We start from the raw sequence: 19,044 nt of genomic DNA on the forward strand, positions 1-19,044 counted from the left end.
AATAAACAAATAATCCCTCCAACCTTAACAGATTTGAAAACATGTCATTCATAACAATTTTATAGTAACAATGCATACAAACAAAATTATTTCTGGATAGTGTTCCTAACCAAAATAACAGTAATAATTTTAAGAAGCATTTTCCATTATTTTACTACCAACATTTATCACATTTATAGTTGAAAGGAAATCGATTCAATTTTAAAGAAAATGCATTTACAATTTCGTTATATCATAAATGAAAATAGTAATGTAAAACAAATCAATTTTCATTTCTTTCAATCAAAACATATACTTTTTGCGACCCGACATAGGCATACACTAATAACACGATCGTCGACATGTTGTTTTACAAGCTTAACATTAAAATCTAAAACAGCAACCTCTCCTTATCCTTTCTTTACAATATATGTATTCTTTTTTAAGTTAAACATGTATCTTTTAGGTTAGAAATGTTTCCTACCTGGACGTAGATCAGCTTCCAGCTGCTTCCTGCAGCGATGCTCTTCAAAATGTCCGCTTACGTTTACGTTTACGTGAATACGTCATAGAAAGCGGCAAAGATAGAAAAAGGACTATTTAATACTGTAATTTATTGATTGTATTCATTTTTGTTTATAATCGTATATGACATAAAAAAATAACAAATATATGAAAAAATCAATAAAAATGAATGCAAATGTTCTATATTTTTTTAATTAAAAAAACCAAAGAAGAAACTTTGTTATATTTATGTTATTAATGTATTTATGTTAGCGTTACATCTTTTTAATATTTATTTACTATAAAATTAATGATATTTCATCCTTACCTTCATCCTTATTCCTTTTCTTTTCTACTCATCCCTTTTCTTCTTCTTTGACACCTTCCTTTTCATTTCCGCGGGATGAACAGCTTCAACTATGGAAATAAATGAAGGACAATTGCTTCCATTAGAATCAATGCAAAATCGTGGGAAAATGTGTTCAAAAATTATTATTAAATTATGTAACAACTTAAAAAAATTATAAAAATTATACTTATCTATTTCGTCACCTTAGAAAATGTATATTAAATTATTTTATTAAACATTTAATTATTCAAAATTTTAACTAATAATAATAATACATAAAAAAATATTTTTATTCCTCAAAATAAAAAAATAAATATATAAATTATAAATTTCATATACAATAATAATATTTAAAAATATTTTAATTTTAAAAAACTTTAGTAAAATTTCTAAATTAAAGATTTTTTTATTTGTTAAAAATTTATGAAATAGTTCTTAAAATATTTATAATCTTTAATAATTTAATATAACATTAACAGTATATTGTTTTAAAAAATACTAGAGTATTAATTACCATTTTTATACTAAATATATAAAAATATAAATAGAAATAATTTACATTGACATTAACAGTATATTTAAAAAAAATACTAGAGTATTAATTGCCATTTTTATAGTAAATATATAAAATAATAATTAGAAATATTTATTACTTATATAAATAAATTTAACAAAAGTATATTTTTTTAACTCACATTAATAAATTAACACCAAAAAATAAAAATATTTTTATTTTAAATTTTCAACTTAATCTATAAATATTAAATTAAATACAGTTTTATAATTATTAAAATAAATACTTTTTTAAATATTAATACTACAGTATTATTTCTAAATACTCAAATTAAGATATTTAATATAAAAAATAATAATCTTATTACATTAAATAAAAAACTACTACAATATAAAATAATAAATTTAATAAATGTTATTAAAAATATTAAAAATGTATATATAAACATAATACTTACGATGTAAAGGTACTTGCGTTGCAAAGGTACTTGCGTTGTAAAAACATGCGTTGTAATAACATGCATTGTAAATACATTGGCGTTGTAAAAGTTTCGTTGTAATGGTAGTGTGTTGTAAAAGTTGTGTTGTAAAGGTTGTTCACCCTGGTACCCAATGGGCCTCAAGGCAGGGGTGATGTGGGCTTATGACTTTACATGTAGGAGTAGTCTGCCAGCAAAGTCCTGAATCTGTTGTAGTATTTTAATAGATGATAAAGATGATTCGTTGTAGAGGTCATTGGCGTAATCAAGTTTAGATAGCACAAAACAATACAAGAGATATAATAGGTTTGACCATGTGTAATGAAGCTTTATCTTGCTAATTTTCCAACTGGGGATTCATTAATAGCTTGGAGTCCATGGTAATTCCTAGCTTTCTTACTTCCTTAGATACTTTAGGTGGTGTCCCGAGATTGTTAGGCAGGCGGTGAGTGGGTCAATGATGCATTTGTAATGTGACACCCAGCAGAGCTGGTTAACAGCACTGAAGTGAGTAATGCAGAATTTAGTAAATTGGTAGAAAATGTGAGTGCGCTCAACAGTTTGCGACTGGAGACAATATTGTCTCTGAGGAATTCCAAATCTCATTTTACCCAAAGCAGCAAAAATATTTGTGCCTACTCTGCTTTGGCAGGAACTCAGGAATTTGAGAAATCAAAGTGACATCTTGAGAATACTGTGTGCTTTGTAATAAGCGATGTTTACACCTTTTCTAGGAATGCATGAGATTTCCTTTATCACTCTAAAGATTTATGGTTCTTTCAATAATGTCCCCAGATACTGCTCTATTTCCCCCCAATCTTAAAACATATTCCTAAATACTTCTGGAATATGGCAAACTGGCTTCCTTCTCATTGTGTTTTATTACATGCATTTCTTGTTGGGGCATCTGCCTGGGCCTCCAGTTGAAAGAAATGATAAGGATGATAGTGGGTTAGACCATGCCCCCTTCCTGCACAACTGTGCAAACACACCCCGTGGCACATTTTAAGTTGGGGGATTAATTCCCCTTTAATCCTGATGTTCCTTGGGGGCTAACTAGCCCACCAGGAACCTCCAGAAAGCACCACAGGGCTGCATTGCAGAGAGGTGGTCTGAGGCCACACCCCTTTTTACACCTCTTTGTAAAGCAGCTCTTTGGCACCTACTGCAGGTACCTGGTGGGCTAGTTTGACCCCAGGGACTCTCAGGGTTCAAGGGGACTTAATCCCCCAACTTAAAATGCGCCACGGGGTGCGTTTGCACAGTGGTGAAGGGAGGGGTAGTGGCGTAATGTGACAAGTGTGCAAACGCACCCTGTGGGACGTTTTAAGTTGGGGATTAAGTCCCCTTGAATCATGAGGGGCCCTGGAGGCCAACTAGCCCACCAGGTACCTCCAGTAAATGCCAGGGAGCTGCGTTGCAGAGAGGTGGTCCTAGGCCATACCCACTTTTAACACTACTCAGCAACGCAGCACTGTGGCGCTCACTGGAGGCAGCTCGAGGGCAGTTGGCCCATAGCGACCCTCAGGACACAAGGGGATTTAATCCCCCAATATACAATGCTTCATGGGGCGCATTTGCACAGTAGTGCAGGGAGGGGGCGTCGCCTGATGTGACAAATGTGCAAACGCACCCTATGGTGCATTTTAAGTTTGGGGATTAAGTCCCCTTAAATCCTGAGGGTCCCTGGGGGCCAACTAGCCCACCAGGTACTGCCAGTAAGCTCCAGGGAGCTGCGTTGCAGAGAGATGGTCTAAGCCCACCCCCATTTTTACACCACTCTGCAACGCAGCTCTGTGGTGCTTACTGGATGTAGCTGGTGGGCTAGTTGGCCGCCAGGGACCCTCAGGCCTCAAGGGGACTTAATACCCCAATTTACAACACACCGGGGGGTGTGTTTGCCCAGTGGAGCAAGGAGGGGTCGTGGCGTGATGTTACAAGTGTGCAAACGCACCCTGTGGTGCGTTTTAAGTTGGGAAATTAGGTCCCCTTAAATCCTGAGGGTCCTTGGTGGCCGACTAGCCCACCAGGTACGACCAGTAAGTGCCACAGAGTTGCGTTGCAGAGAAGTGTAAAAAGGGGTGTGGCCTCGGACCACCTCTCAGCAAGCAGCTCTATGGCGCTTACTGGAGGTACATGGTGGGCTAGTTGTGCCCCCAGGGACCCTCAGGATTCAAGGGGAATTAATCCCCTAACTTAAAACCTGCCAGGGGGCGCGTTTGCACAGTGGTGAAGGCAGGGGGCGGGACCTAATGTGACATGTGTGCACTTATGCAATCACTCCGCCGAAACCCATTCACTTGGTGGCTCCAGAGAGTAAAGATGGGTCAGTGAAGGCCTGAATAGACCTGGGCTGCATTTAGAATAGGAAGAGGAAGAGATTTCCTTTCACCTGAATGGGCCTGGTCTGCCTCTGACAAAGCTTTCTCCACCTCCTGCCAGGAAGCTGCCCCAGAGAGGACAGAACTGGTTCTGGCTGGGCACAGACACTCTCTGCCTGAGAAGACAAAGGATTTTGGGCTATAAAAAGTGGGTCCCAAACCCCTAAACTTTCGAACTTGCTGGAATCAAGGAACCTGCCAAGAAGAAGAGCTGGAAGAGCGGCCAGTGGGAGTACTGCCCCTTTGCTGTAAATTGCTTTGTTGGACTGGCCTGCAGTTGCTGCTTCTGCCTTGGGCAGTGAAAGGACTGGACTGAACTTTCTTTACTTGTGCTGAGTATCTCCAAGTGCCTAAAATCGAGCTGGCCTCCTGTTCTGAAGTCTCAGGGTCTGCAAAGACTTCATCAACCTCAGAGTAAAGCTTCTGACACCGCTATTTCAGTTGCCACAGAGAAGGGAACTGCAATCGACTCAGTCACCGACTCCGTCGCTGGCTCTGTGTCCTGACGGCACCACAGACTGCACCGTCCGCATCTCTCACCCCAACCCAGGTCTCACCGACGACTACGACCGAGGACGTCCCCCATCGAGCCGCTGCTTGCACCGTGATCTGTGGGCACCTCACTTCACTTCACCATCCTGGTCTCCCCAACTATGTTGCTGCTGCTGACTCGACACCCGTAAGCGCATTGTGGTTGGGGGCACCACTCGTAAAGTTTCACGATGCACCGCCTCATCCCGCACAGCCATCTGGGCCGACCGACACCAGCTCCTGCAAACCGGCTCTGTCGCCTGCACCGCAAACTGCAAGCACCGTATCGCCCTGCACTATAAGCCTTGGTCTCACCGACGGTGTCTGGATGATCGTCACAAAGCAACTGCCTGCACTGCATCGAGAGGACACTGCTTTCTGCACTGCTTCCATTTTGCAATGACGTCGAGACGGTTGCCATGACTGGCTCACACCCCTGTGAAAGCCGCAACGGGAAAGGTACTGTTACCGAGTCAGTTGACATTTTTGCTGGCCCATATCAATGCGGTCAACTGGAGCTGTTAGACTCTGTTGTTTTCAGCATCGCGGTAGCCCCCAACAGAGTTACCGACTTGTACGAACTGAGTTTTTTAGGTATTTCTGCTGTTTAGAAGACATCCCGCAAATTATCTACTTTTCAAGTACCGTATGGTGGATTTTTTTATCGTTTTAGGTCTTGTCTTCATAAAATATTGGATCTTTTTCTAAACTGGTGTGATGTCCTTTTGTAGTGCTTACACTGCATTACTATTTTTGTGCAAATGCTTTTCACACTGCCTCTAAAATAATCCTGATTGCTTGTGCTAATCTACTAAGGGGGTGAGCAGGGGTTATTTTAAGAGTGTATCTCCCTTATCCTGACTAGAAGGAAGGGTCCCTACTTGGACCAATGTGCAAACCCTGCCAACTAGAGACCCCCATTTCTGACAATTGTCTATTGTTTTAATGACAATCTACTCAGAACTGGAAAATCATAAACAGATATCCTAATTCCAATTAGTGTCCATTGTTTGCTGTTGCTAGGAGAGAACAGCTTCAACAATATCTTCCTTCTACAGACAGAACGGATTTTTAAACTCTAAGGGTGTCTTTTCCCCAAATTCTACATGTATACTACGTAATAAAAAATGGATAACTAATTTCTACTCCAGACAGCCAAACAGTGCAGTTCAGTATTTCCTTTACTATGCTGAATAAACATTTCCCTTTTTGAACAAACTACCTTTTGAAGTTAAGTATTCTACAATTAATATTTAATGTAAATAATAAAAAACAGGTACCCTGATATGATCCTACATGACCAAGTGGAGCGTGTGGTAACATTTACACACGTCTCTTCCTTTGGCCGAGTGGCTTATGGCGTCATCTGAAACCCTCAACAACAATATTGGACTATATCACACTGCTACATGTCAGGTTTCCCTTGTCTATGTACCTTTTTTCTTTCTCTAGCTCTGTATATCCACATATTTTTGGCAGACAACACAACTGGCTATGTTTTAGCATGTAAGGTTTTTGTCACAAGGTTTGCAGGCGAAGGTTTAGGACCGGTTTAGCATTTTTAAAACGTTTTGTATTGAATGAAAAATGTTTTAAAAAGAAAAATGAATATTTTAAAAATACAAATCCATATTTTTAATGTGCACAAAACTAGTGCAGTGAGCATGGTGGACGTGGAGCCTGAAGCAGGACTGGGGCATATATGAGGACTTCTGTCAAAAACCTGCTAGCATAGCTAAGGGCCTAAGGATGTGCACAACTGGTTCAGTGTGATGCCAGCGGTGCAGTACCGAATGCAGGCTCACCCCTTTGCCTATAGCATGCTGCAAATAGGGCATCCCACTTCCTTTACCTCCCAAGGATACCTTGCACTAAATGCAGTTTTTATTACATTTTTTAAAAACGTAATGAAAATGTTGCTGTGTTAATAATAGAAAACCTTACCTGTGCTGAATGAGAACATCGCACCGAGCAGAATTATGTTGCCAGCAACTTCCCACATGTTTGGGTTTCTTCTGAAAATAGGAGCAACAAAGAGTCAAAATACATATTATACTTACTGTCCGTATCGTATAGACAAAATAGTACTAATTGATGTAGACGCTAAAACTGTGGAAAATTTAAATTGGCCCACAATTCCATATTGAACAGGCTTTAATGTTGATATCTCTCAGTATGGTAACACAAAAAAGTGTCCAGGGTGAGCAGGGGAGCTTTTGGGTGGAGTCACAGACTTGGTAGCAGGCGGGGAGGAGAACACCGAGTACATTTTGAAGGTGGGGTAATAGGGTAAGTGGGAAGGGGGGTAGTAAGGAGACTGAAGGAAAATACAAAACAGGCAGGATAAAGACAGGTTTCCGGTAGGGCCATCCTTGAGGATGCTGAATATCTTGTGACAGGGGAAATGGGGAATATAATACTTGCACCAAAATGACAGGAAAGTTCAGGAAATATTAAAGGCAAGAGGAAAGTTGCCTTGAAGGTGACTCAAATATATCAATTTGCATTCAATATGAGGGAGCTCTTTGCCCACCCACAGCCTTTCCCTCAAGATACAATGTAAACATATAACAATGCATTGCCTAGGCAGTACAGATTACAGAGGAAGGCTACCACATTAGTCTGGAGAGAAACATTACAAATTCATCAAGTAAAACGTTTATATGATCTCTAAATTAACTGTATACTATTAAAAAGTTTCCAAACAAATGATATGTAAGCAAACAAAGATACTAACACTCCATATACACTTTCCCAAATTCTTAATGTGATTTTTTTCTTCTACATCTTCTCCAGATGAGGTGTGATATCTGGACAGACCCAAAGTAGGAGATTATGTTGGTCTTAGATTGATTTGAACAAGAGGGTCCCTTAATGCGTATCTCATGGGTTTAGGGAAAGAGGCCTGCAGTTGTGTATCAAAAATCAGGGGCGACACAAACTGCAAAGTTGACAAATGGCAGGATGGCACAGCTGTATGCACAGCGAGTGAACATTCTTCCCAACATTAGGTCAATCTGTAAATCAGCACTCCTCTTAGCAGAAGACCAAATATGAAACAATAATGGACTAAAATGATTGCAATCATTTTCAAACATTTTACCTATGTTGGCCACAGGAATTCCGTGAAATGGTCCATGAGAGGGGAGAGGTTCAGAAAACGGTACCTAGGTTAGTGGCCTCATTTAGAGTTGTGGTTGTGTCACTCCATCACAGAAGTGTGCCTTACTACAAATGCCATAGGATATAAATCAGTTGTAATAAGGTGGCAGGATATCCATCACGTTTGTGATAGAAGAACCCTTGTGCCACCCTCTAACTTAGGCCCTTAGTCTTATAACCATTCTTTTTCTCTCCACAACCATTGCAGCTTCTGTAACACAACACTCACAGGTCACCGTCAAGCATTCTAGTGTTTTAGTTCCCCTCTTTTCTACAATGCTCCAGTTACTGTCAATGAACATGCATACTTTCCATTCCCAATGTCTCACCCTCTCAGTGCTATGTTTTCTCTAATGTAGTGAACCCTTAGAACCGCCTCACTCATCCTCAGATCTCAGTACAGATCCTGCCAAGGCCCCTGTCCTCTCACTGAGCTCCATGAGGCTCACTTGGACTCTGCAGCTAGGGTAGTCTTAGGTAGGGGTGGGCGTAGTTTGCAAAGTAGCGCTATGCGTAGCTACGTAAAGTGCACTTTGCACTACGCGAGCTACGCATAGCACTACGCGAACTGCGTAGTAGCATGTTCGCACTGTGCAAGATGTTGTTTCAATGATTGCACAGTGCGGACAAGCATCCGGCACTGTGCAATCATTGAAAACGGCATCTTGCACAGTGCGAGCTGTACTTTTCTGCCGCTCGAGTAGATTTTTACTCGAGCTGCAGCTTTTTCAACGCAGACTGGTAGTTTCTCATCGCGAGCGATGGAAGGCATGCGCGACCACTCGCAATGAGAAACCTGTCCTCCCCTCGTTGAGAATCTCGCTGGGAGGTTTATTTTCCATGCTCGCGATCGGCAACTTGATGTTGCTGATCGCGAACAAGGAAAAGTCTTGCGAGGATGTGATTTTGCTTGCTCGCGGTCGCCACCTTGACATTGAGGACCGCGAACAAGCAAAAAATGACCGCTGCACTATAGTACTCATGTTTGCACTGTGCTACGTGTAGTTTGCGTAGTGCAAAGTTGTGCAAACTTTGCAAACTACGCGAGCGTAGCTTAGTGCTTTGCCCAGGGTTACTCTTAGGGCCTGATTCAGTTAATTCCGACCTGTGCACAAACCCCCGTTTGTGCTTGGGTCAAAATTTCAAGTTCGTCTGTATGTAATGCATCCAATAATTATTGGATAAGTTGAATACCTCAACCGTTGTTAAATTTTGGCTGGTCAAACCTCCGAAATTTTATGTGGGGAAAATTATGAGGTATTTACAGTGCCCTGTGGGTTTTGTTGTGTAAAGCACCAAAACCCACATGTTATTCCCCACAAACTCGTATTAGGTGTTATTTATTGCACCCATTGAATAATGTACCCCGTGCTGTTTTTATATATCAGGTGCCATAAATAATACCTAAACTCGTAATCAGACCCTTAGCTTAAGTCGTTTATCCTTCTCTCTGTAGCTACGATGGGACTTATTTCTCATGTTCCTTTCCTTCCTGGTCAGGGCCACTGTACCCAGGCTCTGTCACTCATTCTCACAGTTAGGTATTGCTACACTGCAAGATCCATCTGTACACTTAACCAAGATATTGGACTTAGCTACACCAAGAGCCCCAGAGTTGCCACCGATACACAAAGCACGGGTCTAAAACAAAAAGGCACTTTTGGGAACGTCATTTGCCTTTATGTGTGCTTGTGGGTATTCTTTCTACACACTGGTTAAAAATGGAGTCTTAAAGGGCCGGAATGTAAGTAATGAGGAATGGCATCGGAACATGCATTGTAGCATATTTTTTACAATCAGTAATGCGGTACTTTGTTTAAGTTTACGAGCACACCATTCATTACCCTACTCCCCCTTTTACCTCTCTAAGGGCCATATGTATCATAGTTCCGTTTTGCGAATTCCAAATAGCGAATTTTAAGGAATCGCTATTTGGAATTCGCAAAACGGTATGTATGTACAAAATAGCGATTCCTTAGCATTCCTAATTTGCGATTAGCAAATTGCTAATCGCAAATTACCCATTCATTTCCATGGGCCCGGAGGCCCATAGGAATGAAAGTGCAAATTGCGATTAGCAATTTGCTATTCGCAAATTAGGAATTTTTTCAAGGGTGCAGGGGTGTCTCAAGAACACCCTGCTGCACCCCTGAAAAAGACATTTGGGGGCATATGGCGCACATACATGCATGTATGGGCGTCATATGGCACCTTTGTTTTTTTGTAAAAAAGCGTTTTGAAAAGAATTCGCAACTTACCACCAACTAGAAGTTGGTGGTAATTTGCGAATCCTTAATGGCAATTTTTGAATATTTTTTGTTTGATACATTGCATTTAAGGAATCGCAAAATTTGCGATTCCTTAAGTGCAATCGCTAAATGAGGAATAGCAAATTTTGCAATTCCTTATTTTGCATCAAACATGTTTGATACATACCATTTATCTAATTAGCATTCGCAAAGGCCGAAATTCGCAGAATTTCGGCCTTTGCGAATGCTAATTAGCTTGATACATATGGCCTCATAATCTTTGGTCTCTTGCGGCCTCTGATTATAACCTATTTGTTGCTGGTATGCAGCGAAATATGTTTGTAAAACGCACGTTTTATTAACATATTCACTACAGTTCGACACACATCATTTTCAGATCTAGCTTCGTGATTTAGAAAGGGTGGCACCGATCGCCAGAAGCGCAATAAATAAACAGCCACTCTGGTACTGAATGGCAGCCCCATGGAACACAGAAGGAAAGAGGACTGAAGGCTCGTCTTCCTTTCAGGTCATTGACAACTGGGGTTTGCTTTGGGTGTTGCTTTTCACGCTGTCTGCTGGTTGTGACTGCCAGCATTGTAAAGTCGCACCCGAATAATTATGGACTAAGGACAAGTGCTGAGGGCCCTCCCTTTTTTAACAGACAAAGAGTGATGTGACAGCGGGGCTGTAAAAAACAAAGTAGATAAGAGTGTTGTACAAGGAGCACAGGTTTCTTTATGTTACATCCCTATAATAAATACAGGTGAATTCAGGCGAGGGAACGAGCAAATCAACTGTAAATAGAGCAGATAAAACAACCCCTTGCCTCTCTTACATACTTGTGTTACTTCGGCCCCGTGGTCTTACCTTGTACCTTGGAGCAAGAAAGCGATTGGAAGAGAAGATCCCGTCTGTTCAGAGATTCATGGCCGAAGGGCTCTTATAAGGTGAAATCAGCCACACCTCTCATTCACCAGCCAATCACTGAAACAATGCTACTGAGCAATAAACTTGTCACCAGAAGGGACACGAAGAGCATGCTTTTGGCTCTGTGTCATCAAATATTTCTAGACGTCTCCCTGCATATATTCTCGTCTTTCGATTAATTTACTTTGACCTACTGAATGACGCACGAGATATTCCATTTTGGAACAAAACCTCAGACTCTTGGATTCGCTTTTCCTCATTTCTCTACCTGTAGCGCCATCGTTTTTCCACCTCTCCTGCATGGAGCAACACTCTCACTAGATGGTGTCAAAAGTGATATCATTGATCACATCATTGGTGGTTATATATAGCAGTTCAGTTGAAAAACTTTATTCGGATAGGACCATATCCATCAAAGCACAACACATACAACACATTAAAAACACTAATTCATATTCACAGTAAAACAATTCCAACGACATTGTCAGAAATGCATTACATTTAAAATGCACGTGCAGCAGGTTACCAAAAAAAAAGCCTGTGTATTTAAGACATTCTTCATGGGTTGCACATTGTTATACGAGCCCATACATCAATTCTCAGAAAAGTGCCAACGCGAAAGACTAATTCATCATCTTTCAATTTAAGTGTACTCCTGAGCGCATCTACTAAACGGATAAGTGAGTATTTTTTTAAAAACGGTATGAAAAGTCATTGAGCTTTTTTTTAAAATAAGACTTGCAGAAAAATAGGAAATTTAAAATTGTTTGACCACTCTGTCCATTACACGGGCAAGGCAGAGAATCAAGATTTGCATTGTACCCAAGAGGGAATGGAGCAAGAACTTTGCAGTGCCAGCCCTTAAGCGGAAGATAAGTACCCTCTCCCAGTGGCATATGAGCAGAGTTAGGTAACTAAGCAAGCAGTATGCAGTGTGCTCAATGGACATATCATTTACAACAGTTAATTTCTTGTATTCCCTCCAGTCTTTCCGTCTTCTAAAGTGTATATAATGCTGTCCTAAAAGCTTTTTTATGTGCAGTTTCAGTTGTGTTAGGACTTAAAAGGAGCCCACCATAATTAACACTACTGAGGCTCTGATTCACCCCGGCAAGCCATGGAATATCCATCCCTTTCTCACAACTAATGCAGTCACATATTTTCTCTCTTGTGAGGGACGCTGCTGGATTTTTTCCATATGGTGAACCAGAATAAAGCAGGACGGGCTCTTATGAAGTCCTCAATATAACTGAATTTCAATTCACTGTGGCAAACATACTGAGAGGTGGAGATTGGTGCACCCAGTAGTTACCGACAGAATCTATTTTTCTCTAGCTGGATGCTAATGCTTTTAATGATGCCCCAAACCTCTGCGACATAGGTAGCTGTGGGTATACACTGGGATTTAAAAATCTTTTAAATCACTAAAATAACCCTTGTTCTTTTTGGGCGAGGGAGGCTAAGAATAGAATTGGTGGCCTTGGAGAACTTATTCTTACAAAACACCAGGTGTTCAGGCCAGGAACCATTCGCAGCAAAAACCAACCCAAGATATGGAAAAGTGCTAGTGCATTTCCATTTTTGGTCGCCCACAGATATGAAATTTAATGAGTGTTTTCTTAACCCACAAAGATTTCTTAAAATTAGTGCATATATCTAAGCTGGCCATAAAATCAACAAATCCCTTAAGTGCGTAGTGCATTAGATGTGCTTTCCATTAAAATGGCGTCATCGGCACAGAATAACACATGAAGTATTTTGCCATTTACTCTGGGAACATCATTGGTGACTGTAATCAATGAGTTGTGCACATTTTTGCTATAAATAATAAAAAAGGAAGAGGGGCTAAGACGCACCCTTGCCTAATCCCTCTGCCTACTTAAATTTAATATCATTAGAAATCTCACCCCCACAGCCAATCCTAACATGGGCCTTTAAGTCTATGTAAGTATCACAAAGTTTTGATGGACCGGTTGTCGGAAGTTGGGATACAAGGTACTGCCTGCAACCTCCTGCAATCCTTCCTGTCTGACAGAACCCAAACGGTAGATCTAGACAATAATATGTCCAGCTCATTTTAACTCCCATGTGAGGTGCCACAGGGCTCGTATCCCAGCCCAACGCTTTTTAACCACTTATCCGTGGGGGTAATTCCCCTCCTGTGCGGGGTGGAGGGGGGCCGCGGTGCTCATGACGAGCCCAGCTCGTCATGAGGCACAGTGCAGCTGTGCTCATGCTGAGCTGGGCTCTTCGTGACGCCGCACACTCCCATAGAACGTCCGCACAGGTGTGGAATTCGCCGCGCGGGGGAGTGGCGCGGCCGTTTTGACGAGCCCAGCTCGTCGTGAGCACAGATCCACTGTGCCTCATGACGAGCTGGGCTCATCATCAGCAGGTAAGGGGTAAGGTTCATTTGGATCAAACTTACCTCCAATGTGGATGAAACGCAAATAGTGTTGTACAGGAATAAGATTTCATGACTGCATGAAAGCTATCTCGCGATGGATATCCTCTAATTGCCCGAAACTAAATTCGAGCAAAACAGAGATCATCCTGTTCAAAAGCAACACCTTAACAGGCTTCAAATTGTGCAGAATGCAGTAGCCAAACTGCTGACAGGGATATTGAAATTTGTCTTGGTTAAGAAAGAATTAAAACACCTTCACTTGCTCCCCGTAAAACAAAGGGAGCATTTTAAAGCCCTCTGCATGGTCTTTAAGGCTCTTAAGGGAGTAGGCCCAGACTACTTTAGACAAAAATTCCAGTGACATATCCCCAGAAGGACCCTTCATTCCACAGGTGCAAAATAAGTGATAGTTCCTCCGGTCCAAAAAGCCAGATGGGGAGGTGGGAGCTTTATCGCATGCGCCTCCAACGCTTGGAACGACCTGCCATTCCACCTGAGAAACTCAATAGACCTCCTTTTCTTCAGGAAGGGGCTAAAAACATGGGGGCCATTAGGATGGTGGTCGGAAAACCACCCCGCCCACCATGGTAGCGGAAATCAACCGCCCGACTGTACCACGGGAAAACAGGCGGTACAATTTCGATCAACCGCCAAAAGAATCGGACCACGACGGTACGAGGCAATGAAAAAATGCCCGTAGTGGGCGTAGAAGGCTAAAATCTGTCGGTTTTGCGGCAGAAAATTACAAAACCGCCGGCATGCCAGCGGAAACACCACACGGAAAAGTAGGATATCCCAGATGTGACCACGGTATGTTCTGCTGTTTCCGACCGCCGCGGCTGAAAACAGTGATGAATGGAAGAGCCGGGGGAAGAACTGGTGCATAGCCACCGCTGTGGACGCTCCGTGACAAATATGGCGGCCTAAAGAAAAAGCTCACAACAAGGCCACAAAGTGCACACAGCAAACTAGCCATGCCCCCAAAAACACAGAAAACACCCCAATGACACAACCACATGGCAACTACAAAAACACAAATCGAAGGACAACCCACACAGCACACCTGACAGCAATACCCTATTTGGACACACCCACATAGTTGAGCATAAAACCTGCCCCTTCCCTGACCACAATCCATTGCTAAACTCCAGCACTGAAGGGGCCAACACAAGAGCACAAAGGAGAGGCTAATCAACACACAATCACTATTCACACCACAAACAGCACCACCACCTCAACACCTGCACCTCTAACCCCTCAGCTCCTTACACACCATACACATCACCCCCCTTACACACCTGCACCTCTAACCCCTTTGCACATCACACACCATGGCACCACATATAATGCACAAATTCACAGAGTGAGTTGAAAGTTATGGTAGATTAGATAATCAGAGTAGAACCACAACTGTTTGGTAACCTGGTTCAACAGACACCATTAGCCGCAAGAAATCAAATGTGGGTAAGGATAGTCGACGAGGTCAATGCAGTAGGGACCACCCCGCGCAACAGACATGAAATCATGAAGCGGTGGCATGACCTGAAGAGTGTTGTCAAAAAGAAGAGGAGCAAGAACCGTGAGCTGCCTCAGGAGACTGACAGTGGCCCTCCTATTCCACCAAGAACATTCACTGCATGGGAGGAGAAGCTTGCCATACTGCATCCAGAGAGTCTCACATGAATAGCCGGGGGAGTGGAGGCTGGTAAGTACAAACAATTGTAGACCATTACACTGCTATTTACTGTCTTGCACAACTACAAAGCTACATCTCAGAGGCAAAAGTATATCCATACGCACCACTAAATCCAACACATGTCCCTTAGATGTAACATACACTACATCTGAATTACCCCAAAAGTAGCCAACAGTTACAGGGTTGTATGTCTTCCAGCAAACAGCACTACAACTCCCTCCATGCCCCCTGTCCCACCCCTGAGCAGGTTGGAGCTCACCCCCCACCCAGAAGCATGTGGCAGCCATTGTAGCACAACAACCAAACTCACAGGTAGGTACCCATCTTCACAGGTTGTGCTGTTTGGGCATGGGAGGCCTGCAATACTACTCCCAGCATGCTCCCTTGTTACACAGCAGAGCAGGATGGAGCACTCCCCCTCCCAGGAGCAGTTGGAAGCCATTGAATCACCACAAACAAGCTTACAGGTAGGTAGCTATCTTCCCTCGGAGGGCTGTTTCGGGGTAGGAGGCCTGCACAACCACTTCTACCATGCCCCCTGTCCCAAACCTGAGCAGGATGGAGCACTCCACACCAACCTAGAAGCAGTTGTAAGCCATTATATCTCTACAAACAAACTTACAGGTAGGTAGCCATATTCCCTGGAAGGGCTGTTTGGGTGTGGGAGGCCTGCACAACCACTCGCACCATGCCCCCTGTCCCACACTTGAACAGGATGGAACACTCCCCCACCCAGGAGCAGTTGGAAGCCATTGTATCACCACAAACACACTTTTAGGTAGGTAGCCATCTTTCCTGGGAGGGCTGTTTGGGGGTGGGAAGCCTACACAACCACTCCCACCATGCCCCCTGTCCCACACCTGAGCAGGATGTTGCACCCCACACCAACCCAGAAGCAGTTGTAAGCCATTGTATCACCACAAACAAACTTACTGGTAGGTAGCCTTCTTCCCTGGGAGGGCTGTTTAGGGTGGGAGGCCTGTACTACAACTCCCATGATGCCCCCTGTCTCACACCTGGGCAGGATGGAGCACTACACACCAACCCAGAAGCAGTTTGCAGCCATTGTATTGTTCCCCCTTACCTAACAGATAGGTAGCCATCTTACCTGGGAGGGCTGTTTGTGGGTGGGAGGCCTGCACTACAACTCCCACCAGGCACCCCTGTCCCACCCCTGAGCAGGATAGAGATCACCCCCACCCAGAAGCACATGGCAGTCATTGCAGTACAACAACCAAACTCACAGGTAGGCAGCCATCTTAGCAGGTTGCGCTGTTTGGGGTGAGAGGCCTGCAATACTACTCCCAGCATGCTCCTTTGTTCCCCAGTTGAGCAGAATGGAGCACTCCCCCACCCAGGAGCAGTTGGAAGCCATTGTATCACCACAAACACACTTTCAGGTAGGTAGCCATCTTTCCTGGGAGGGCTGTTTGGGGGTGGGAAGCCTGCACAACCACTCCCACCATGCCCTCTCTCCCACACCTGAGCAGGATGTCCCAGCCCACACCAACCCAGAAGCAGTTGTAAGCCATTGTATTGTTCACCCTCACCTAACAAGTAGGTAGCCATATTCCCTGGGAGTGCTGTTTGGGGTTGGGAACCCTGTACTACAACTCTCACTATGCCCCCTGTCTCACCCCTGAGCAGGATGGAGCTCACTACCTCACCCAGAAGCATGTGCCAGCCATTGTAGTACAACAATCAAACTTACAGGTAGGTAGCCATCCTCACAGGGAGGAGGGGTTTGGGGGTGGGAGGCCAGCAATACTACTCCCAGCATGCTCCCTTGTTCACCAGCTGAGCAAGATGGAGCACTCTGCACCCACCCAGAAGCATGTGCCAGCAGTTATAGTACAACAACCAAACTCACAGGTATGTAGCCATCTTCACAGGGAGTGGGGTTTGTGGGTATGAGGCCTGCACTACTTCTACCACCATGCCCCCTTGTACCACAAATCATCCAGATGGAGCACTCCCTCCAAACCAGATACAAATGTCAGACATCCCATTGTCCACTTCAAAATTACAGGTAGCTAGACATATTATGCTCTCTTGTCCCACCCCTGAGCAGGATGGAAGCCCCCAGCACACACAGACACAGATGTGTCACAAATCCAACACAAATGTGGAAACAGAACAGGTAAGTAGTCAGTACATGCACCCAGCCATTGCTCTAAAAAAGCATGGCGCCATATGACAACACCAGCCCTCTCATCTCACACGACTACACACAGATCCTACAGCCACCCACAGTGTGCAGATAGCTACGTGAATGTAACTGTCACAGCAACCAAAGTGTGACACACCAATTCACATGTAGAAGAAAGTCTGTGCACAATAATTCACAGCAATGAATGCCATGTGAAAGTGCCATAGGGCCAGAGCAGCAAGGAACACTTGATGACAAAGAAAGCATTGTTGCTGATACAAATTCAGATATGCACATGACATGACAAAGGTATGCATGAAATGACAATGGACAATGCTCAGATGTTACGTCTGCCAGGGCAGAGTAATCAACAAAGAGGATTTACCAAAATGCTCTGTTGCACTAGTCGTTAGATGACAACATGTCCCTGTAATCAAAAAATATGCATATGGCGTATGGTATGTATTGATACTTCACACCATGGACAAGTAATGAATGTTCCTCAACATCATGTCGATAGGCACTGTAGTGCGCAGACAAACAATGTGATGATTAGTCAACTGTGTGGTGTATAAACTGTGAATAATACGCAGCTAACACAAAGCTTGCGGGGCGGCACTACAATGACCATATCCCATCTGACCCACAGGTGACCAAGAACTGACTGCAGAGGACAATACCAGCAACCTGCAGAGCCAGTCTCCTCCCCGGAACATCGACTCTCCGATGTTGACTCCTAGGATTCTTCGAACAAGGAGCTCGAAGCCGGCCCATCTGGTGTTCCAGGGTGCAACAGGTCCCAGGACCCCATCGTCCCCCCACTACATCTGCTGCCACAACAACCTCTCTCTAGAACCCCGCTGTTATGGCCTGGGCGTCCTCCCCTCCATCACCACCAGCACCAATGCTGCCTGCACCACTCTCCCTGTCACAGAGTATGACCACCCTACACAACCAACTGAGGAGGGCAGGGAGAGGATGCGGAGGCAGACAGCGGTGAGGCAACAGGTCCGTGGCAGCAGGGCAGCTAGGAGGGGCAAGGTCAGTCAGAGACAACCAGAGCCTGGAACTGAAGCCCTGGACAACATAAACAGAGTCCTTGGAGCATGTGAACGGGCCCAGGGACAAACGGGCCGGTCAGAAGAAGATTATAGCGAGCTCTTCCTGAATGGGCCAAATCGTGGACCTCTTGGGCCAGCTAGTGGAGGTTCTGAGGGACAGGCTTGCGCCACAACCAAACCCTCCCCCTCCTACTGGTGGTCCACAGGATGACAGTTCAACATCCTCCCCTTCTGCCACAGAGAGGGGTGAGTCTTCAAACCCCACTGGCCCCACAGCAGATGACTCCCCTGCCAAGCCACGAAGGGGCCGTCCCAAGAAATCCTTGGGAGTAACCCGTGGCAAAGCACCTGCCAAACATCAGTCACGGAACCAGCCATAATGACAAAATATTCCCTGCTGCATTGACTCTTTTGGACTCTCCTTACCCACACTGCCTTGTGAATGGCATCTGTCTGTTGGACTTGGTCATCACATCACTGTGGTGACTACTCAATTCTCTCATTTACCAACACTATCAACTCACTGCTTCAAGAATCACCTCAATGTTAATGTTCAACCCCTCACATGTCACCATTGTAAATAAATAATCCTTACAAACAACATGCCGTTGTTTCTGATCCGTGTTTATTCCAGGATGTGCAGTCTCCACTATG

At 43.8% G+C, this 19,044-nt stretch overlaps 1 protein-coding gene across 1 annotated transcript in view; it reads right to left on the bottom strand.

Annotated features, from left to right (window-relative positions):
- The window catches only part of LOC144827255 (lectin-like), a 143,118-nt gene extending 132,068 nt beyond the window's left edge, over window positions 1-11,050 (bottom strand). Inside the window, exons 1-2 of the mRNA XM_078685637.1 lie at window positions 11,018-11,050; window positions 6,681-6,751 (exon numbers count right to left, since the gene is read on the bottom strand). Of these exons, the coding sequence (XP_078541763.1) occupies window positions 6,681-6,738 (58 nt within the window). The 5' untranslated portion in view covers window positions 6,739-6,751; window positions 11,018-11,050. The remainder of the gene's footprint in view (window positions 1-6,680; window positions 6,752-11,017) is intronic.
- Window positions 11,051-19,044: the final 7,994 nt, after the last annotated feature.

Source organism: Lissotriton helveticus, chromosome 4_1 (assembly GCF_964261635.1).
Source record: "Lissotriton helveticus chromosome 4_1, aLisHel1.1, whole genome shotgun sequence".
NCBI classification, from domain to species: Eukaryota; Metazoa; Chordata; class Amphibia; order Caudata; family Salamandridae; genus Lissotriton; species Lissotriton helveticus.